The 23,520-nt window shown below is 39.0% G+C and overlaps 2 protein-coding genes across 5 annotated transcripts; one reads left to right on the top strand and one right to left on the bottom strand.

The window, feature by feature from the left end:
* Positions 1-1,183: 1,183 nt before the first annotated feature.
* On the bottom strand, positions 1,184-11,187 carry RB195_012750 (uncharacterized protein; the record flags this gene model as incomplete). 3 transcript variants are annotated; one of them, XM_064202262.1, is made up of 22 exons in its annotated part: positions 1,184-1,329; positions 1,720-1,791; positions 1,843-1,960; positions 2,471-2,602; positions 2,670-2,773; positions 3,777-3,933; positions 4,050-4,169; positions 4,251-4,321; positions 4,393-4,478; positions 4,554-4,639; positions 4,700-4,807; positions 4,881-4,975; positions 5,034-5,104; positions 5,724-5,798; positions 6,468-6,551; positions 6,606-6,742; positions 6,854-6,925; positions 6,982-7,123; positions 7,341-7,477; positions 8,634-8,807; positions 9,804-9,926; positions 11,065-11,187. In XM_064202262.1, the coding sequence occupies 22 exons, from the start codon at positions 11,185-11,187 to the stop codon at positions 1,184-1,186; spliced, it is 2,433 nt and encodes an 810-aa protein (XP_064058143.1). The 3 variants fall into 3 exon arrangements, with proteins under 3 accessions (XP_064058143.1, XP_064058145.1, XP_064058144.1); XM_064202264.1 differs by lacking the exon at positions 11,065-11,187 and having other exon boundaries at positions 9,804-9,863; XM_064202263.1 differs by lacking the exons at positions 1,184-1,329; positions 1,720-1,791; positions 1,843-1,960; ... (16 more) ...; positions 8,634-8,807; positions 9,804-9,926 and adding an exon at positions 10,875-10,973.
* Positions 10,264-23,332, top strand: RB195_012749 (uncharacterized protein; the record flags this gene model as incomplete). 2 transcript variants are annotated; one of them, XM_013452126.2, is made up of 30 exons in its annotated part: positions 12,199-12,283; positions 12,515-12,612; positions 13,231-13,321; positions 13,381-13,533; positions 14,128-14,290; positions 14,356-14,410; positions 14,482-14,607; positions 15,019-15,148; positions 15,209-15,291; positions 15,635-15,749; positions 15,822-15,920; positions 16,846-16,915; positions 17,254-17,389; positions 17,450-17,549; positions 17,608-17,699; positions 17,763-17,831; positions 18,365-18,511; positions 18,633-18,784; positions 19,884-19,956; positions 20,040-20,119; positions 20,202-20,319; positions 20,368-20,500; positions 20,569-20,678; positions 20,968-21,027; positions 21,091-21,219; positions 21,283-21,377; positions 21,628-21,736; positions 22,815-22,881; positions 22,935-23,002; positions 23,129-23,332. In XM_013452126.2, 30 exons carry the CDS (start codon positions 12,199-12,201, stop codon positions 23,330-23,332), a joined length of 3,210 nt encoding a protein of 1,069 aa, XP_013307580.2. The 2 variants fall into 2 exon arrangements, with proteins under 2 accessions (XP_064058142.1, XP_013307580.2); XM_064202261.1 differs by lacking the exons at positions 19,884-19,956; positions 20,040-20,119; positions 20,202-20,319; ... (7 more) ...; positions 22,935-23,002; positions 23,129-23,332 and adding exons at positions 10,264-10,288; positions 19,300-19,369 and having other exon boundaries at positions 12,185-12,283.
* Between the last annotated feature and the right edge of the window lie 188 nt (positions 23,333-23,520).

Genomic DNA, 23,520 nt, shown 5'->3' with positions numbered 1-23,520 from the left:
AAAAACACACGAATTGGAATTCTAAACATAACCCACATACAAAAAGTTACCGAAGAAATACAATAACTCTGGGTAGAGGGAAAACGATGAAAACAATCAAGAAGAAAGAAGGTAAGGATCTAATTTAAAAATAAGATCAAGTGTTTAGCAGACATTCACAATTTTTGTCGTGTTTAAGTAAAGCTCTTGAACATCGTCACAACATCAACAACATCGCCGGTTTTCTCTAAGACTAAATTTAAAAATGTAATTTTGACTTTTAAACGCATTACGTCACTAAAACTTTCGAAACAAGGGTAATGGTTAGGAAAGAAATCACAACTTCTTAGTTTATGGACTCTGCAGGATTTTTAATTTGTAAATAAATTAAAAATCCTGCCTTTGTGATTTGTGAAAGCTCTGAACAAAAACATTCAACGTATCTGTATAATCGAAACACTAAGAATGGAAGAATTACTGGGGCCCGCTCGACAAGTTCGATTCGAGATCAACGGGAGTCAAGGTGATCAAGGTGATCAATCGAAACACTAATCACATTGATTGCTCAGAAAAAATGATGAGGTAAATACTTATAAAGGTTCATGTGCTCTCCTTACCATATGACTGGAACTCCATTTCACGCCGATACAATATTTTTCACTTTCATGGAGTTTTTTTTTTCCTGACAAGCAGAGAAACACGCACTGTCTAACCGAACATGAAAATTTTGGATTTGTTTGGCCGTATTTCTATAATATTTCCAGATTTGTAAATTTTATCTGTCGTCCTTCAGTACTCTTTATCAACTTGTCATTTTTTTTAACCTGTATCTACTCATCTCTTCACAGTGAACAGTTTTAAATCATTGTTTATTTGACTATTAAAAATTTTAGAAAAATGAACAAAATGGTCTAACAAGCAACACGTAACTTAGATTGAGATAACAATAACAAAGCTAAACAAACTGTAGCACCTAATTTCTAATCTCATTGCTCAGAGCAAGGATAGTATTGAGAAGATAACAACTAATCTGATGGAATTGTAATATAGCTCGATTAAGAGAAAACAATGAACTAGGATTTTTTGTTCATAAAAAAATTGCGGTTGAAAATGTAAAGACTAGAATTACCCTAAAAACGAAGGAAAACCAAATATTTGGAAGCTACCGGAAATACTAGAGAGGTTTGTTACAGCAATTCCACAATTAATTTATGGTCAGCAACCGTAGTAGGTCATCGCGAATTTTTTCTGCCTGTTTCCTATCAAATTGCTTCGAATCACTTGTCAGTATTCCCTTGCATCGCAATAAACGGAGCGAGTTTCGGAAGGAATCTGAGTTCACTGCTTCTACTGAAATAGAAAATAGTCATATTCGGAAAGAAAAACAAAAAATAACAAGTAAGAAATAAGTTCATTTGGTAAATCAAATCTCACAACACTTTCTGCATTATTACATAATTTCTAACAGCGCAAATGAGTCACATAACAACCTAAATTCTTACTATTAACAATTTCCGCGACCAAGAATAGAGCGACGTAAAACCTACGCATAGTAAAACCCTTTTAATGAGTTTGAAGAAAATGAGAAATGAGAAATGAGTTTGAAGCGCAAGTTTCTCTCTGCGTGCTAGAGTTTTTCAATCACAATTCTGTTAGGAAATTCCTCCTCTACAACATCTTTTCCAACCGAATTCCCAACACACCCTTGACCCTAGGCTAAAATGTTCTAAGATAACTCACGAAGGAGAGGAAAAGGTAGGTGGGTAGAGCCGGCGATGGATTTCCTACACCACAGTCGAATTGTATGCGATTCTGAATAGATGCTTTAGCTGTTGTAGCAATGCTAAAAGAATAAAAACCTACCTTGTGTAATCGAGTCACCAGCCAGAAGTCTTTCAATAACAAGGTACAATGACTGCATGAATGGGCGCAAGAAGTTTGAGTAAAATACTAGGATCTCCAAAGACATTGCATCGCGGACCTACAGAAATTCCCGTTTTTATTACCATGTAAGCTATTCCAAATCCGCAATATCTTTCATTTTTTAGTGTTGCTAATTGTCTACTGCTGCAAAAGCATGTCTCTAGCAAACTTAAAACCTGAATTAAATCTGAGAAAAAAGAATATACCAAATTTCGACTTCTGACATATTTGAGACACTTCATAGTCGAAAAAAATCGAAGTAGTGTATCATAAAATCCGTGTATACATATGAAGCAGTAAAACTGCATGTTGATACCTATGTTTCGGATACAAATTAACATTTGTTTTGGATATAAGTCAACATTACAAACAAAAATTTAATTAACATGTACACTTCTTATAATTTTTTCTCGAGAATCTCAGAAATTACCAAACGAAGATGAGGAGAAAAGGAAAAGTCTAGGAAGGAGAAAAAATTGGCAAAAACCTGGCCTTAGCAATTGTGCTAACAACACTACAGATAATAATATAAGAGAACAAGACGCATATCGGTAGGAAAAGAAGTCACCTCAAGCTTTGGATTAATCTCGCCATCAAATTCCTTTTCGTCACCTTCAAGGCGAAGTAGTCCGTAATCTACATGACTCAAATCGCTACTGCCAATAGCTGCTGCTATGATCGCCCGAAGATCTTCGCACGGCTGAAGAAAGGACAGTAACGAAAACTTCGGTATACTTTGTAAACTTGTACAAAGAAAAAACTCGTACTTTGCAAAAAATAACTTCGACTTGCATCAAATCACATATGAGAGCGACATCGTTCAACGCTTCGTTAAACAGAAGCGGAGAAGGGCGAGATACCATCACCAATCCTGAAAAGGATGATCAATTTTGAAGGTTAATTATTCCACCATTATCGCATCCACTGGCAGTGAATATCCCATGAATTCTGTCCAAGCACTGGAATTTCGCTACATTAACACTACGCTTAAAAATCCCATATCTGTCTTTAGAAAACGTTTGTTGAAGAAACACAGAAAATAGGGATTATTAACCATGGGCCAGCTGCTGCCGCTTATTTGCGATTGTAGACTTCGTCAGCCCCAACAATATCTTATATGAAAATGAATACGTGTTCTAAAATGTTTAACTACCAAATAGTGAAGAACTCCACAGATTATCTCAAAAGGTTAGAAAGTTTCTTAACATACGTAGAAACTATGACCTACACATGTGAAAAAAAAAACCTCTGCTGTCACGTTCTCACTGTGTATATAGCGAAAAGTGGTCAATACCAACAATATCGGTGGACTATTATCAGTATTGCTTAAAGGTATTGTCCACGATGTACTGACATCCGTCATTGGCACTCCGGTATACTGTCGCAGCCACGTTTTTGTCTCATCCCGTTACCTCCTTTGGCCAAGTTCCGTTCAATTCCATGAGTTACGAAAAGAAGATCCGTCCTTTGACAATGTTCCACCTCTTTCTCGCAACCTCTCCTCCCTTTCTCACCACCGGTCGCCTCAGGGGTGTTGAATATGCTAACATTGCTCCCAAATTCAAAATAGTCCAAGCCTAACATGTCTAACTGGACGCTTTAACTGCACATCGATATTCTATCTGTGTGATGTTCGGTGAGAGTGAATGGAGGGGGAGCATTGTAGCAGAATGCAAAGCGAAACGATTTTATTACCTAGTTTTGAGGCATAAATGCGGTAGAAAGGAGCCGGACCCTCCTCAGGTGAAGGGGTTTGGCTCATGGGGTGCAGCTCAAAAGATGAGGGTTCCGTCGCTAACCGCCCAAAAGTGAAAGGGACGGACCACCGGCTCCGATTATTGCATGTATCATCATCAAAGAAAATACAAACAAACCTATAGCCGACCGTAGAGCAAAAAGTGGAACAAGAGCGTTTTTGTTATACGCCATATTTATCAGCTGCCGATGGTTGTTGATCAAAAATATATTGTCAGTGCCTTCTTTTGGATCTATGAGGCGCTCCACTGAATCACGCATGTACTGAAGACCATACTGAAATTGTACAGAATTAACGTAAAAATAAAAGGCTTTTAGTAATCCTGTAATGCTAACACCTCTGATTGAATGCGTACTTCTTAAGATCAGCAAATAAAATTCCGTCACATTACCTCTACGACGTTTCGACCACAAGTCTCGCCACTATGCCAACCCATCACTTCAGAACCATCATGAATGATCTGCTCACATAGCCACTGACAATCGGCGGACAGTATTTCTATAGAAACACCCTGTAATCATCCAGCGTTCTCTTCCAAGCTGAATTTTGTAGGCGAAAAAATAGGAACGACTGGAGAGCAAGTATGTCACACCTGTCGAAACTTGCACATCAACAATGCACTCACAACAGAGACCAACGAAATCGACACAATAGACTGTGCCTCTAAATAGCGGGTTAACTAAATCCATTCGAAAATGTATAACACAATAAATAACGAGATGTAGATTACCTACCGTAGATTAAGTGATATCCCACGGATCGAACCAAAGTTCTGTCATCTGCTTTCTCTTCACGTTTACCATGGATTTGCAACAACTCTCTGGAAAGACTTCAAATAGACGATTGATACAAGTAATCGTCAAATGTTGGAATCCATTTCGTTATTTAAAACCACCTGTAGGCAAAACCATTTGGTATGCGGGTCAACTCTGGTACTCCTTCACGAGATGTGAGAGCTTCTTTCAGCGCGTTCAAGTAATCCTGTAATGCGAAAAACAGAAATATGGCGTTAAATTAGGCACAACTATAGAGAAGACCAACCGAAAGAAGAACGGGTTTTCCATAGTGCATTCGTACAGCTCCGCATCTCTTCGACTTCCCAAAACTTTTGAAGATTCCAGTGATCACCCCAACAACACTTTCACGTTTCTGAAATAAGCGCAACCGCTTATAATCGGAACAGTACAATATCCCTACTGTATAGGTAACTCGTGACACTCACTTTGGAGACTCCAATCAACTCATCAAGGAAAACACCTTCAGCAACACTATCATAAGTGTAGGATACAGGCACTAGATAACAGTCCGTAATGACTTCTGAACACAAACTTTGGAACAATATAAATAGGTACTGAGTCGTAAAAACAAAACCTACTTTGCTGTACCGATGTGATAACATTCGAAATAAGGCCGTGCTTCGGTAACAAAGGTTTGCCGAATCGACACCTGATAGTATGTGACATTCAAGGAGGAACAGAAAACAAAAAATGTCCAGCAAGGGTGATCGCAGAAGCAAAAAGAGTAGGAGAGGACAGCATCTGTGAAGACAGCACAGCGAGATATATGAGGTTTTTTCTACAACTATGCAGAAAAGGAAGGAGGAACATGCACAAACTGTGCTTAATTCGCTGCGTCCATGTATTATACTTCACAACTAACAGTCTCAGTCATTTAGCACAGAGAAAACTAGGTTCTAAAAAGTGAATATTCTTCTACAAGCACTAACCATCTAAAAGCGCTTTGGTAATTATAATATCTCTCGAATTGTGTTGCACAATGGAAGTATATCCTCTGGCAAAACTTCTCAAGGTGATGAGTTCGATTTTCTCAACTTCTTCAAATTCGAAAAATCGGTCTAGCTAAGAATAAATCAGCGCTGCTCGCTATGTTTACGATCCTCATCAATATGCTGTTATGCTGTTTGCTGTGGAGGTTTTTTCTGGTCTCTGCGCGATTTTTCCCCGTATGTTTCTGAAGCTCGTCACTTATCCATCCAAATGGTGTGAGTGCATAGATAGACAAGTAAATAGATTATAAGGAAAATCTTGTAACCTTAAGAGCAAACCTCGTCCCTTCCAGGAAAAATTCTATACATAGCCCTTTCTTCAGAAGTTGCTCAACGTACGAGTGAAGAACAGCTCTGCAATTAAATAGAGCTTATTATGGCTTAAAAAAGTAACTTTGCATATAAAACCATTAATTAAAAAATCACTAGCTTTCGAGAAAATGGGTGAACACTTTTTCAAAAGCTAATGATTCTCTAAGTAATGGTTGTCCCGATTCAACCACGAAAAGCAGGAGAATTGCCTGTCCCAGCAAAGCGTGCACTGGGAACTACCTCTAGAAACGATATGGACCCCGTGCTCGCAGTTGAGCGCTTTGTTGTTTCTGATGGCATGGCAATCGCTAGGACGATGACAGTGAAGTAAGGAAGCAGGACTTTGCTACGACTTCAACACTTAAAGGTTCCCAGCTCCCTGGTGTTCGTGACTGGGCACATTTCAGTGTTGTAGTCCAACTTATTTTTGTTCTAAAAGGTGAAAGATTTCATCGGGGCCGTCGCAACTCCTATCGATCGGAATACCAGACGCATTGCATTCTAGATGGAGCCACGCTCATACCAGTTCTCCATCTAGAAAGCGATGCGTGTGGGCGACAAAATAAACCATATATACATATGTATACATATAACAAAAACAATTGAAATCAAACGAATTCGCATATTTCCGAGGGGTTAATCAACGATAGACATAGCAACTCTTTGTAGTAATGATCAACAGTCTACCGAACATTATCAGAATTCACCAACCTATAAATTACATCTTTGCCACTATTGTCGTTCACTTCGGTTCGTCGTCGAATGAAAAACGCACCTGTGGCACGAAGAAGCCATCTGAAAAATATTCCGAGTCACGAGAATGTGCCCTCATCGAAAGATTACAATTACCCGAGGCCGTTAAGGTTCAAATTGTCTCCGGAAGCTATATGTGGAAGACGAAGGCCGAAGTGCCAGGAGCTCCATGTAATAAGTAGATAATCGAGATGAGAGCGGTGCAGAGGAAGGTAGACGAGGGGAATGCCAGTCTTAATGAACAAATTCTTATATATTGTCTTATACTCGGAATAAACTCTTGGAATAAAAATACAATGGGTTCTTCCAAAATTTGATATTATAACTTAGGCAAAAATGCCTACCTTTTCAGCGTCGACTAGTCTCTTCATTTGTGCTGGACATACAAGTAAACGAGTCATAAGACGACGAAATACCTATGAAATTTGCAGTGTGCGAAAATCTGTTTCAGTACAAATTCTTTTCCTCATACCTTGAAGAGAATATAACCACAAATTTTACATATGAATCGTGATAATGAGGCATGAATCTCGCTGAAGAACGTTTTAACGTTCCTTTTTGCTTTGAGCATAGGTGTGCTGGGCTTTTCTCCTTGAACTACTGCAGCAGCGACTCTAAAAATAGTAAACGCATGTTCCAAAATCTTCAGAAGAAGGAGAAAAATCTACTTGGTACAGGTGACAAATAAATTAAATTTTCGCAAACAATATCGTTAGCAAAAGATATATCAGGTTTGGGAAAGCACTTTCGACCTCGACAAAATCAGTGACGGTAGCATTATCAATAAGGATTACAGTTGCACATAGCTCATGAATTGCGGAAACTGCTTACTTATCAGACTCTATAACTTCCTTGTAAACACTTGGATAAGAATGTGGGAGTGGAGTGGTGAGAGAGTACCGCAAGTCTGCAAACCATGGCGAAGGAGGCCGAGCACCAGGTAAAATAGGATGAGGGATTCCACCATACTGCAACAAATTAGATTAAGGAAAATGAGGGCATGAGTGCAAGCCCACTGATAACAAGAATAATTCTGCAAAATGTTCGCTGAAGTCCTAACTAAATCCAGAACGTTTTCGGTTACGTTTGGATTTTTTTGACAATTCCAACGAAATCTTCTGAAACAAACTTCAGCAAAGATTGTGAAGAACTGCTGATATCGAGTGCCTAGGAAATCAAGAATTAGTTAACAAAGACAACTATGTATTCAAATTGTTCTTTCTAGTACTAACTTAATACGGTTTATTCACTTCCCATTCTCAACTTCCGTCTTCTTTTGTCTCAATTTAGCATTGCTAATCCACGACAGTCTCGTACAAATGCGTTGTGTGTAATACACCAATATGGGAAACTAAGGTTTGATTTGATAATAAATTGCTCCTTTTCCTTTTTTCTGAAAACCTGAAGAGAATTTTCTCCTATGATCAAAAAATTAATAATAATACTAATACTCAAGAAAATGCATTAAAAAAATTGTAATTAGGCTACATAAATGACCAGAAAGTGGGGATAAATGTTGTAAAAGCAGCAAAAAGCAAATGTAACTTCACGGAATAACGACAATTTAGAAAATTCTGTGCAATATAGCGAAGAAACATAACAAAACAGGCAGCAGCAATTGAGAAAATCATGTTGATGTCTGCCAGCGATATTTTCTACACTAGTTGTTTGTAAACTCATCACCACCGCAGTTTTGCGCCACTGTGCAACCTCTGAGTTGGACAGAGCGATAAAATAACTGTATTCAATACAGATTACTCGATACCCAGCTTTCCTAAGGGAGAAGATAAAATGGTCACACGACGCAAGAGGAACGTGTAGCTCAGTCGTTTCAGTTTTCCACTAAAACATAACCAAGAAAACTGAAATATGAAACCCAGAGTGTTTCTATATATTTATGAAACCCCTCACGCCATTTCGTACCTCTATATTCTATATCATCAACATCGCACATTACCACACTAGGTGACGTTACTAAATGTGCACTGTTACTCGGAACTGAATATTTGAGCAACTGAATGAAAACACATCGAACGAATTGAATATCCTAACGAAAAACTCCTCGAATATTCAGCAAATAATCAAATAAATAAATAAAAGTGCTGCTACTGAACGTGCACTTACCCTGGAAAATTCTAGAAGATCCACATAATCCTGCATCTTAAATCCAAGCACAGGTTCTGGGAAGCAGTTCGAACATGACGGACGAATTGGCGAAATGTTGCAGTGGGAGAGATTGACCGCAGGAGAACGCAGTGGATACACCGGAATATGCTTATAGGGTGCAGGGGAAAGCCGCTTAAACCGTAATATGATGCAACAGATCACAAGAAAACCAAAGTAATAAAAAAAGTCAACAGAATTCCTAGTAATAATTAGTATCAATAAAAATGATGGATAATAGACTGGAAGAAGAATATGCTAGAGGAATGAGAACTAATACTTACAAAAGAAAATTAAAGAATAGTTCGAAGGAGACACGGGACCCGCTCAAAATCGACCAAGACCGGTATTCATGGACTTTGTGTGTACCAATTTCGGAGAAAATGTAGTTGGGGGGGGGGGAGCATTCAGTGATGCCCTTATTTCTTGAGGCTCTAACTTTCTTTCTCCTGGTAACTTTAGCTTACATGTCATAGATCCTCTTAGACTAATGCTTAGGCCTTAGAGCCCCGATTGATTTAATTATTTACTTCGAGAAATAATGGCGCCACTGATTCCCCGCCAACTACATTTTACCCCAGATTTCATCACCTTGTCATGGATTTTGTCAACCGACTCGCTGCGTTTCTGACCCTTCAATAGATCGTAAACCAACTGTATGCTCGGAGAAAGAACTCACACAGTTATATGCTTACGTTTAGATATAGCACGAGCACTGTTGTTCGGAGCTATCGTTTCCTAATTGTTGTTCATTATTATTGTTCGAAAATAGGGTAAAATATAGTTGGGGAGAGGCGCCCTTATTTCTTGAAGTAAATGATCGGATCAATCGGGATCCCTAAGGCCTGAGCATTAGTCTTAGAGGATCTAGGACATGTAAGCTAAGGTTACTATGACAAAAAAGTAAGTTAGAGCGTCGAGAAATGGTGCCACTGAGTGACACCTCCAACTACATTTTCCCCCGGATATACCCATTTTTTCGCTTCTTGTCAAGTTTCTCTTGATCTATTTTCAACTTCTTTCTATATTCGAGATCTTCAAACCTATATTCCTTCAACGCAATGTCACCCTTGATCGATTTTGAACCGGACGGTGTCGTCCAATTATTCCAGATAAGAATAAAAAGCATACCTTGGCAGCGCTGAAACCTCCAACACCGAGAGTAAGAGTGTCTCCCTCTGGTACCACCATTTTAGAGTCCACTGGAACGAAATCGTAAATGAGTCCTAACACATCGTGAAAATGAAAGAAATCCTGAAGAATAAGTATTTTTAGGACATGAACATGAAGTATTGGAATTCTACACAAGAGAGACTGCTCATTGTCCCCCCTTCGAGATTTCAATGTCGTATAAGAAGAAATAAGAAATAATAATAATAACCAATAAGAAATAGCACAGTAACCACTAAAACGCAATACGGCCTAGGTCTTGTGACGGCGGCTGCGTCACGGAACAGAACAGAGGCATTCTGTTTATTTCAGAGCCTCTCTATCATAACGTAATGTTTACAGGTATCACTCCATTCTAATTTGTACCGTTAGACGCAATATACCTCAGAAGGAAGTAGAGGAGAGAGTCAGTCCACACCAAATGTTGCTACTGAGGAGCCTCAGAGGTGCTAATTTAAAGTGGGGGAAAATGTAGTTGTGGGGGGGGGGGGCACTCAGTAACACCTCTATTTCTAACTCTAACTTACTTTTTTCTCTTAGTAGCTTTAGCTTACATGTCACAGATCCTCTAACACTAGTGCTTAGGTCTTAGGGCTACGATTGATTTAATTGTTTACTTACTTGCACAAATAAAGGCCTAAAGTGGATCGTCTAGGTAGAGGCGAAACGATCCATGCTTTCAATTTCAGCCTCTGCCCTTCCTCTTTTTGACGTTTTTAGTAGCTGTGTCCTACATATGATAGATGAGATTAATGGGATTGTAAGATTGATGCTTAGGTTTTAAGATCCCGACTTTATTAGACCACACCTCAGTAACTTTTGCCTATTCCGGAGGAGGAGTAATCCCTCTCCAAACTCGGGAAGGGCACGTTGCGCCTACCATTATTAACAATTGTTCGCTAACTCTTGCAGCCCATACTATAACCAGAACACCCAGTGCGTTTTTACTTACATGTAAATAAAACAGCGGTTTATTCTTCATGCCATTTGTTCGATAAAATGATGTCACTTAAACTGTGTTTCTTTTTTCCACTAGCGCTTCTGCTGTTTTTCGCTTCTGCTGTTTCTGATAGACTCTATGCTGGGGCTGCTTTTGCTGGCTGTTAGAAAAGAAGTTGAGTGGACCGATACCTGCAAGCATTCGGTGATAGAAAGGCTCCGAAGCAAGCAAAATACCTTTGTTTTGTAAGAAATCAATAAACCATAATAATGTGAATAAAACCTCCATTATGACATATCTGATTAGAGAAGGATGAGAAGATGATATGCAGAATACTTCTGGATTGTTCACAATACACGCTCCCGCAAGCCATTCGAACCCTGGCGGGATGCCGCGCTCCGGCATCGGCCCGCGAAGGAGCAGGCGAACCGCAAAATCTGCTCCTCTACTGTGTTTTAGTGTTTGTTTTGTTGTTTTGAGATATTCACGTCTGAGAGACAAACATATTACTGTTTTATATGATAGAATAGTCGTTCAGATTGCCGCTAAGGTTACTCGGCAGTTCTGATATCATTATATATATATATATTTATTTATTTGTTCCCTTGGGAGCTGGGATCTCTTACAGCCTGCGAAGTTAGTTGGTGGAGGGGTCGCACAGCACTGCTCCAGTCGAACTGCACTTAAAACGCAAAGATTGTCCCTAGAGCACAATGACCCTTCTCTACTGTCAGATGCCGGTTGCAGGGAATCCATTTTTTCTGCAATTTTCGGTTCTTTCTCTTCGTTTCAAATACTAGATGGCACTGTCAACGAAGAAGAACTATCACCTAGCTGTTCGCTACCAGTAAACCTGTTTAAAGGGTTTTTTTAAAGTTAAAACAATAGTTCCAGCTCTATCTTCTTTTTTTAGCCACTCAACACTGCTCGAAGTGACCTGTACTTTGGTGCGCAAGAAAAAAAAGTTCCTATAGTCAGAGGCGGGCTGCGGAGAAGCCATATCGTGTGGCATTCTCGGTTCGTTAGAAAAAACCACATGATATGACTTAGCTGTTCACTTACAGTAGGTCTTCTTGGATAGTTTACTAAAGTTAAAGCATTAGAAGTTCCGGCTACATCTTAGTTTTTTCTTTTACAAGCTGTAGCCACTATTTCATAGATCCTCGAAGACTTATGGTTAGATTTGAGTACCCCGACTAACTTAGCTATTCAATTCCAATGATGAACTATGGATTGGTGAACAATTGGCTTCTCAAATGGGAAGGGATGTGTCATTTAGGAATGGTTTTTGCGCTCAAAAATACAGTTCAATTAGAGCAGTGTTGAGTGCCCCTCTCCTCCCTGCTCAACTATTTTTGCACCTCTTACCGAAGCTGTATGAAAACTTGAGAAAGTATTGCAGTCGATATACTCAAAATGAATGCAGCGGATGAACTGGAATTAGTGCTGGATCGCATTTCTAGCGAATATCCTGCTCTCGTTATGGAAACGTTGCAATCAGGTATGTTTGACTATTTCTTAAGACCATTACTCTTATTAGGGGTTTTTACTCATCCTTCTCCGAATGACAGCACCGTTATCAACGGGTAAAGCACCATGTGCTGAGTGGCTTATTCAATCTGTAACAACTATTTCAAAAATAATTAGTGTGGTGAATTCCAAAGCCGTATTTTGTGATAGGATTCGTTTGATATTGGCAGATACATACATAATGCTTTAAACACGGTTACAGTTGGCATTGATGAAATCCCCGATGATTGTACAGCATTGGCAGATGGTTTCTGTTGGATGGTCTCGAAGCACAGCGTTTTTGTCTGGAGTGTTGCGGCGGTAAGATTTATCTTTATGTGTCATTTTCGTTCTTCTAAGCTTGGTTGCTTCCTAGATCCCATTACAGATTGTGTAAATATGACGAATAAGAAAAGATTTTTTCAAAAAATCATTGAAAACAAGAAGAAAGGATGAACAGCGTGAAGTAACAGTAGAAAAGCGTTAAAAAAGGGATAAAGTGCACAGCATTGATCAATCCATATGTGATGTGTCTACACGTTCAACATCATTTCACTATCGTTTGAAGTTTATGAAACCGTACGTAGCCTTACAGTGACTTCTGAGGGCTAACCGATGTGTCAAGTCAGTGTTTTTATTCCCAGACAACCCTGACACCAGTTCATCGATCCCGAAGAGATCGAAAAGCTTGGTTTAGCTTGAAGTGGTTTCGAACCATCGATTTTACAGTCAGGATGAAGATCATACAGCACGGAATCGTTCTCACGTTTGCGCAAATGAAACATAAAACCAAAGAACTTAAGTTTTATCTCTATAGACACAATTATTTGTCCTTCAAACTACAAGGTGACCACTTATGTTTTATAACGTAATTTTGATTGACTTATGTGTCATTGTGTCCGCCGCACTTACTTTCAAATGTTATGTGTTCTATTTCAGGAAGGAGACTCTCATCAGCGAGCTGTTCAGCTGCCCCTTCCACCTTCAGGACTCCCCTATTCCGCAAAATCAGTAGTGGTGTATAAAAATGGTAAATTCTTTTTTCATATTATTCATCTTCTGACATTAATGGTTCTTCATTATTTCCAGAGTTTAGTGATTTGCCTGGAGTTTTGGTAATTTCTGGCGAGGGTGTTGCTCGTCATTTCCCTTCACTAACATCTTCTGTAAATGACGAAACTGCTATTGACCTAGCCAGTGAAGTCACTCTGTCTGTGCAGTTTCTCAAGTCTTCAAGAAGAGGTTTGTATCACCTGGACAAAATTCTAACGTGTGGATCTCTCATTTAATAGTTCCAGGAAGTAAAAAGCACAAACTCGCTTTCCTTTATTAGCATGACATTTTTTTTATGTTGTTATTTAAACAATAAGTTCTTCTTAAATTTTTCGATCTAGATTTGAGAAAACCAGCCCATCCAGAAAGGTGACATTGCGCATGCGTGGACTTCTTTAGAGCCTTCCCTTACTGAGATATGTATAAAGCTCCTTGACGTTTAAATCTCGTGTCAACACGCAGGACCTCCGTATATATCTATACCTTCGTTTTGTTCTGATTATCATGTTTTACTCCGATCACCTACTGCGCGATCCCCCTTCTACGACCCCTCCGTTCTTACTCGCCCGCACTTACGACCCCCGATAAAAAGATCCAATCAAACTCCCAATCCTGAAATCTGACTGCTCTATTTAGAGCGCAACCGCTTACGCAACTGCACCGAGCTTGAGGTTGTTTTGACTCGTTTATACCACTAATACTTGTGCATGAACGTACCAAGAAGTTTCTGAACATAGCTGTTCAAGTAGAGAGTGGTCCTTGCGCTCATTTCCGCTTTTTAAGAGTCTTCTTTTGTACTCACAACCACATCTGGATCTGTATATCTGTTACACACGAGTACACATGGAGAAATTCAATGGACAAAGATTGGATCCCGAGAATCTCGTGGTATAGGAAAACGTTTGTCCAACATAATCTTCGGTTCTCAAGCTATGCCGCACGAAAGGTATTCGATTCCTAACTTTAAGCTATCTCTAACTGTTGTTAGTGAATACATGGTTCCAATTATAGTTCTCGAGTAGTAACTTCACTAATATATCAAGGCAATTCTGAAGATGATTGCAGCGTTAGTTCCGCTTATTTCATCGTTCAAGATGCTATCGTAATCCTTTTCGTCGGAGAATTTTAAATTTTCAGAGCAACGGACCTTTTGTTGTGACCGTATCTCCTAGTACAATCAACACATTCGATTTGTCTAACAAAAGCGCCCCAAAGACCAACATCCGTTCCGAATTGAAGCAACGAGTTGCATGCTTCTATGAGGTTTTTCCGCCTTTATTTTAATCTAAAGGTTCTGGATGAAATGACGAATTTAGAAATCCACGATATAGGTCAAGAAAACTTGCAGCCTGGTCCAAATGTGTAGGTCCCAGCGCTCAGAGCGGTGCAGCCAGCGTTTGCGATTTAGATGGGATCTCTGATAGCTCCACTCGCACTGAAAAGATGAATGAAGCTAAAGAGATCCCCATCGCAGTCTCTAGCTCCACTGTGTCGCTTCGAGCGCAGAATCCTACGAAATTATATAGGGCTTCGATCGGGTCACTTTGACTCGACTGTAGATGCTGAATTTCTAAATAGGTTCAGCATCTGGTTTAAATTAGCAGGTATTTCGTGCCAGATAGAAGTCTTGATGTGTTTTTTTTTAATTAACAAGTATTTACTCTGTAAATTCAGCGTGCAGCACGAGGGCGACCAGTAGCTGGAGTAAATATTTGGTTCCTTGACGCTGCTGTGTTCCGCAGCGGAATTCTCCTGTTACTGGCAGGAACTCACGATAACACCACAGAAGTTACATTTTTCTTAGGCAAGTGATACTCAAACTTCAAGCTCAGTGCAACTGAATAACGCGCGCTTCATAATTCAGCTGTGTCTCATTTTGACCACGATGATCCATCAAAGGTGGAGTGGTTTTCAACTTTAACAATCGATAGACGTTGGACTTTTGAGGTATTCTTGAAAATTTATCCCTTTATATATTTCATGAGCAGCGAAAAGCGAAACTACACATTCACAGACTGTTTGTCTTACATCTTTCCAATATATATTCTTCAGTTTTCGGTTTGCACCTCAGTTTTATGTAAACTTTTACATTTGTACACTTCACAGTCACAACGGAGGTGGAGAGTAGGTGAAATGGATCACTGCCAATTCTCTGAAGTGAAGGGAAGTGCATCCGACCCCCTTCTTCGTCTGTAGCTTCTGTGCTACGTCGATGAAGAACAACACCGGAAAAGACAAGACTTTCGAAAATGAAGTCGGTGAAACGTCAACTCCATCATTTTCTTTACAGGCAGCTGATGAATCATCCTTCATTGGCCACGTTTTTCTTTGTGTTCCTGGAAAAACATCAAATTCATTCACTTGCGAACCTACCGGTGGAGTCTTCATCCTTTATCCTAATTTCGGTTGGAAATTTTCACAGTTGATCGAGCTAGAGTTTGTTGTGCTCTTTGTACCGCTTCATACTAGCAATTCAGTGCAATCCGTTCTGCTGCCAGATGAATTGGACAGATGCTATGAACCTTTGCTAAACAAAGTTGTGCCTTTTTCCTCAGTTACGAAACTAATTGGCCACGGTGAGTTCTCTTCACGGATTCTATCCAATTCGCTATATCCTTCGAGGAGTGCGGCTACTTCGCCGAAGCGATACAGCCCTTTCAACCCTCCTTAGTAAGGAGTTTTCTTCATGTTTATATCTAAAAAACTCCGAAAGCGCTGAGTTGATGTTGAGTCTATTTGGGAATGTGAGAGAGTGGACATGAAGTGAACAGCGACATGAATATTTTGTATGATTCTGAAGACCAGAAGAAACAGTTTATCCAGGCACGCTGGAAACAAGATTAAAAAGTGCAAGAAATCACCAAGTTATTATGTTGGCTTTGACTCGAATGTAATTCTTTGTAACATTTGTAAGTTTGTTGGTATCAAAGTGACTTTCTAGAAGTTCCCATTATTAACGCTTGGTGAAACCTCTCGTAATTCTCATTTGCATTTTTGCGTACTGAGAAAAACTAGTTCTTTTTTTTTTGAAGCAACGAATGGTGGTCATCATTCGACGTTGTGTGAGCTGGCAGAATATAAGTAAGAAAGAAGTTTAAGAAGTGCGCAAGCACCCCATTGCCGTCGTTTGCGGCGAAAGGCCTTTTTGTTTTGGTTTTTGTCTATCATTATGTGGGTCGCCCTACCTACTTATCACTTGACATCGTCTTGATCTAGTCCACACAACTGAAATCTGAACCATGACCTCTTCCTGAGGTTGAAGTTGGTCGAAGTGTTTGAGGGAAGGATTTTTATCTCTAGCAGCGCCGCGACGAAAACTGCGATTTAGTTGCTCACAAAATAGCTGATGGAAAGCTATGATCTGCCTGACGAAAACGCATGATTAAAAACTTGATGAATGGATGAAACCATCAAGAAGCTGAGAGCTCTCGCTTCTACACTCCTCGATGGGCATAGCGATAAACTAAGAAAAACACGAGGATTTTTCTCCTCTTTCTTCAGCCTGTGATGAGCGGTTTTGCTACGTGATGAGTTTTGATGGAGCCATTTATTGCGTTCGCCTTCTGCCAAAGTAAGTAAAGATGTCGTTAGTTGCAGCATCAGTACAATGGTCGTACTCAGAAGTTCTGTAGACTTCTTGTACTTTTTCATTAACTGTTATCCACTTAATTATCATTTCTGATTTCACTTCACCGAGTAAACTTACCACGATTGTCCGAGTACCTCTCTTAAAAACGCATTTATAGAGATTTTTCTTCGTCATTTCACAAATATGTTTGGAATCAGGGTATTGCAGAGTTAAGGAATTTGCCAAACATCGTTCTCTAAAGTAATCATAAACATGATATTTAAGAACATAACCACTTTTGACTTATTAGCTTGATCCATTTTATATGATGATCATTGCAGAGGTTTCGAAGATGACCTTTCTGACGATAAGGTCTTCATGGACGACCTTTGTAACTTGAAAGATAGTTTTTCTCAAGATGATGGACAGCTTTTCTTGTTTGCTTCTGCTTTCACTTTATTTGCCACGAAGAACATTGTTGGTCACCTCTTCTCTGTGATTTTCTTTACATTTTTTTCTATTCTACGGAATATCCAGGTAGAAGCATGCGAACTCATGAAACCTCTTTTGAGAAAGCCGGACAACGATCTCGTAGTTTTAGTGTATATTTTCCTGAAACATGTTTTGGATCAGCCAGGTGAGAACAGGTTTTACGGTAAAAATCTAGTTATCCATTTTTACGCACTTGCTTTCAGTCGGATCTCAGCCGGAGAAAGGATTGAATACGAAGAAAATAGTATGCAATCGTACTATTTTGTTTCTCAAGCACATGAACGTTTATGATAAAGTATGTTCTGTTTCTCGAAAATTCCATGAAAAGCTGTGAAAAAATTATATTACACCTCTTAAGGTTCTATCTATCAAAGTCCTAATATCGTCTCTTTCTAGCTCTCGGACCGGATCATCTATTTTACTTGAGGTATGTAGGAACGCACATCTAGAAGTACTAAATCTTTAGGATACTCGGTCACAGTTCTGCTTTTCTGACCACTCGCCTTAATAACTAGACATTGATTCAGTTATCATAGGCTGCGCTCACAGTAACTCCAAGTCGTTCTAAAAGAAATGAAATAAAATCTGCATGAGGAATGGACCGATACTTCCATATAATAGGCACTCAGTATTTGCCTTCATCGTGTGTCTGTACAAACGTATTTAGTTTGTTTCTCCATTCATTTATCCATTTATCCATTCTTGCACTGCGAAATGGAACTTCCATCATGTTCATCCAACGATACTTGAAATAAACAAAAAATAAACGAAATTTCAGAGTACAACTAATTATTTCTGATACGAAGGCTTTTGTTCCTCAGAGAAATCCAAGTTCTCGTTGAGTTGCATTGCAAATTGTTGTTGCAGTGAACCTCGCGTGATTAGGGAAAGTTCTGCAGAAACTACAACATTGTTTTTTTTTTCGATTTTCTCATGAAAAACTGAAATTGTTTTCATTAGATGATTGAACGAGTAGCCGTCGCAATTGCGCTTTCTAACTGGGAGGGCATCCGAGAAGATCGTGCTGAGATCATGGAACAAGTTACCAAACGACTACATCGCATAAGTGATGCTTCCCTTGATTGCGAATCCGCCGTATATTCAAAGGTAAGTGGAATGCTGAAAGATTTAAGAGTTGTTGGTTTTTTTTTACAATTTCCATGATCTTCGTTGTCATTGTACAGATTCCGTGGGTAAAATATTTTGAAGTACGATAGTGATTTTTAAGCTATCTTTGATTCACAACTTGCCAGCAGCGTGCGTTGAAACGATGCGTGAACTCATTAAACGAACCGCTGATAAAGAAGCAAAGGAACTGTTAATTCACTTATGCGCCGACCTACTCCTCACGTTTGTGAATGCAGTCGAAACAAATAGAAGGTTTGCTTTGTGCAATTTTTGTTTACCTTTGAGACCACAAATCTTGCTGTATTGTTGTCTTCATCTTATCTTAACCTCTTGGACTCAAAAGAGATATGAAATGTGGCAGTATAGTTAAAAAAACATTCAAAACATTCTCATCTAGTGTGTGATTTTTTTTCACATGATTAGTGTGATTGAAAAAACTATCAGGAGAACGTGTTGCCAGGTCACACGTCATACAACGATATTTTCCCAACCGTGGAAAGTTCCGTAAAATACATCATACATTGCGCATAAAGTTGAATAACGACAGCAAAAGAGGATTGAAAAGTAGTATTTTCAATCCATTTTTGCTGTCGGAGAGACGGGTTTCATCTCTTTCTGCTGAAAGTGTGCCGCTTCTATTTTCCAAGTTTTTCTCCTTTTTTTTGAAGTTTAGACGGGAACGTAATTTTGCCATTTGTTTTTGCAATATTTGATCCTAAATTTGAGGAGGAAGAAGATTATCTGGAAAAGTGTAAACTTATATTCAGGCATCAGGGAGTTTCAATAATTGTGTCTGGTTCTCCGGTGCAGTTTTGTAGCAGGGTAATTATACCCTAGCGTTTAAAAAAAAGTTCCTCGATTACTGATGGACATTAGGATCTCTTTCAATGGCTCTGCGACGCAGCTGGTAGGTAGTTAGAGTGATGTATTTGGGCAGCGAGGACGGCGGTCCTGCTTCGGATACACTCCCTCGCTAATTGCTATGATAAGGCATGCTCTAACATCTACAATAGCCTTTTTACCCCGACCATCTATAGAAATAGATAGTGGTGGGTGTCACCTGCTTATACGGTAGGTGACACCCACTACTATTCATTTCTGCTCCCACGACAATACGTCGATAGCTCTGTTGTCAACCAACCGTCTTCATAACCATATAGTTGCCGACTACAACCTCAAAATTCATTAAATGCGCCACGACTAGTTTAGAACCAACACAATTTTATAGTGGTTTATACTTCCAACAGACTAGGTCCCCAATTTTGTCTGTTATATTAGTAGATACAGTATAATATTGAGTTTTCTGGAACGCTGCCCTTATTTCCATACACAACACATACTATTTATTTAGGACTGGACTAATTCCAGCAGGTAGTGATATACAATGGACCACAGGAACAATTTCGCAAGCATATGCTGTTGCGGTACTGGACACCTTTCTCGTTTCCATTTTCACTTTCTAATGTTCATCGTTTGGAGAAAATATAACTCATTTCGGATATTTTAGTGCCGAATTCTTTTAAATGAAATGCAAGGAAGGGAAATATCTCTAACTCAAAGATCGAAATTGAAAAACTATGTAGTTCGGTTAGATTTCATGTTTCCATTATTTTTGTTAGTACTACAAGAAAAACAAACTAATACTCTTTTGCACAATGAATCGTTCTAGGTTTGCAAGCTTCCATCTAAGCGAATGCAATGAATTAATAGATGGACATGACGTTATCGTTTCGTTGTATAATCTTGGAGAATGCGATGTGGCAGTCGATCTAGCAGAGAAGTTTAAAGTAGGTGCAAAATTTTCTGATTTCAAACAGTTTGGATCACATTTTCAGGATTTCAAAGTATTGGTCAATGTTTGCCTTGAGCTGGATGGCGCTGAGCGACGTTCCAGATTGGATTCTTACAAACAGCGATTTGTCGCAGAGGAGTTTGATATGTATCTTTGTAGGTACTTAAAACAAAAAAGTCAGTTAGGTTTTCTAATGAGTATTTGTTTAGCTGAAGAAATCAGTAATTTACGTATAACCGTTTAGAACTCAACCAAATGCTACTGGAAGAGAAAGGTGAACGTGTTGATCGCTACTTGTTATCTTGTGAAGGAACACGTTGGAGGCGAGAACTTCAGAATCATCAGTTCGAGCAGGTTTGTTGCAAACATTGAAGAAAAGTATCGGATTGAGGAATAATGCGTGGTCTTCTGTTCGTCCTTTAAAATGTACAAGAAGCAAGTATTCTGTATGATTAATTTCTGGACAATTTACAAAGAAATTGAGAAAGTTAGTATTTCAAAGTGAACTGGGAAACAAGAAAAAGAAAGAAAGAAACTGTGTCATGTTGTGGTAAATATTGTTTCATGTGAGAAAAGTCAGCATATCGTCGGTATTAATCAATGAATTGTTTAGGTACGTAATTACGGTTAAGAACATTTTCAGGTTTCTCGAAGCCTCCTTAGTTTAGCAACTCGTGAAACTTCTGACATTTATCGACAGAGGGTAAGTGTCCACTTCTCGATCTATAGTTTTACCATCTTATTCTTTCAGTCGGTTTATTTAAAGAGTTTCGTTGCATTCTCGAAACTAGCAGCCATCTGTAGCGAAAATGTTCCTGATGATGTCATCCTGGAATCAAATAGGGGGCTGTTGCTCCTAAAACATCAATCCTTGATACCGGAATCACTTGTTAAGGTGCATATAGATCAGTTACGTTCGGTAGTTCTTCGCTTTATTTGATGATGATTTACTTTGTAGTCAGTCTATCCAGACGATTCGAAAAGACCTCTAAGTATAAGTGAAATGGTTGAGTTGAACATGCTCGATGCGGATGTGGTAGAAGGTCATAAACGGTTTGTTCTTATTTATACACTGCTTTTTTACGGGTTCATTTCTTATGAGAACTAATGTGCTTAGTCCTCTTGCGTCTTGTTAGTTATTTACGTTCTAACAATACGCATTCTTATTATATGTTCCAAGTAGGTTTAGTAGTTGTTGGTTTATTTCTAGTCTGATTGTACATACATTCATAGTTAAGAGTTAATCAAATTGATTGGGGTTATCAACGAAGCAGCTTCTTTAGTCAATGTTGCTATCTTTTAGAGCGCTTTACTTACTGGCCGATCTTCTCGGTAACGGCGACAGTGTGGAACTTAGATCACTAGTTTTTGATGTTTGGAAGTCAGTAGTGCAGCACAGCGACTTGAGGCAGGTCCGAATTTTTTTGTTCTTCAATTTTGTTGTTGTTGCATAGGAAGAATAATGAGAAAAAAGTAGAAATGCAGTTTTCAGTTCAGGAAATCTGAACAGGTATCTGGCTGAGTGCTTTCTAAGAAAACATCAATATTACGCTTTTGCTTTTAATCTCGTACTTTTTTCATACAAGTTGGCGGACGTCTTATCCAACACACTCTCGATCTCGTAATGTTAATTTTTGGAAATTCTTGGTTTTTTGCAAATCTGTTTTGATGCTGTCGAAGATTGGCACAAATTTTCATGTTATGATTGGTTGAGAGATTTGTTTTTCTGCGCTGTTGTTTTTTGAATCTCTATAACAATTGTCGCTCTCTAATGTAAAGATCGTAATGAGACCGATATTTTTGGACCGATCATAGAGTTGTGATGCAGGTAGATGCATATTCTCGCGGTTTCAACTCCCATTTTCATATTATCATCAGAAGAAAAGTTTTCGTTTATAAAACTTAACAGCTCTAACTTTTTTGAAGTACCTTCTCAAAAAAAACTTAGTACCTTTGGAGCCTTTTTGATTGACTAAACAACTATTTAAGAATGTAGCTAAAATATCATGAAACGCGCTCTTATATCTCCTAGTTATAGATAATTGAATCTATCCGTACTTCCTTTATGTTAGTCGAAACAGCGGAAATCCTTCCCTTTTAAACACAGCATATTACGAAACTGACGATGCTAGAATCTCTGTGCGACAACATAGACCTTGAATTTTATGTTACGAGTGTGAGCGTAGCCAGTCATAATTCTTCCTAACCCTCCTTACCCTCTTGCTGAAAAAAATGGCGTTCGAAACCTTCTTCCTATGAGGCACGGTGGAAAGCAGCGCCTCTGCACGCGAGAAATTTGTCCGGGTTCAAACGGCGTACCCTGTATGTATGGTATGAGGGTAGCCCGCTCGTGTTTCTCTAGGATTATCCCGTAGTAATATTCTCTCATTCTAATGTGTAAGAGACACGGTGTTTCTTTCTCTTTTTAGTGCTATTGTAGTGCTTTTTCAAATATTTAAATTTCATTTTTAGGCATTAAACTGATTTCAGGTGAGTCATACTAGCGAACTTGCTGAGACACCCTTTGCTGGAGTGCTGAGAAAAGTTGTCGAGCATGGTTAGTCGCGTTGATAAGCTTAGAAATCGTCTGATTTTTCTTTTTATTTATAGATAATGCCGCAGGAGTTCTGGAACTTGTTTTGGCACCACGTGGAGTCATTTTGGAGGAATATAGAAAGGTGTATTGCGTTTGTAACTTGTCACCTTCGTGTCTTGATATATGACAAAAAACTATTACAAATAAGTAGAAAGTAATATCATAATCAAAGAAATAAGAGTGTTAAATGCACTAGACGTTTTTTTAGAAGTTACCATTGGGCGAGTTGACTCTCAACTGTATTCGAGATGCTGCGCAAAGGGCGCTATCTAAGTTGAAGACTAACCTGCAGTCCAAAAAGGATGAAGAACTAAGAAGAACGAATGCCGTTCTAGCCACAACAGAGTTTCCTGAAGTTTTCAGGGATCGGCCAATAACTCTTATGGATAGCTCAGAAATGACAGTTGCTTAGATATCCAACTATGCGGCATTATTTCTGTTGTCGATCTTATTTTATTCGGTGACGATCTTGCATCATGGGTTCATTCAGTTTTTTCTACATAATAAAGATAAAATGATCTGCATGATCACCATCGTTTTTGATGGGAGCTGTGAATGAGATGTTTTTCAGTCTGTCCTCCAAATAGTCTCTGCTGGAAA

This window comes from Necator americanus, chromosome V, assembly GCF_031761385.1.
Source record: "Necator americanus strain Aroian chromosome V, whole genome shotgun sequence".
Lineage (NCBI taxonomy): Eukaryota > Metazoa > Nematoda > Chromadorea > Rhabditida > Ancylostomatidae > Necator > Necator americanus.
Note: the sequence above shows the minus strand (reverse complement) of the source record. Positions and strands in the feature narration are given on the sequence as shown.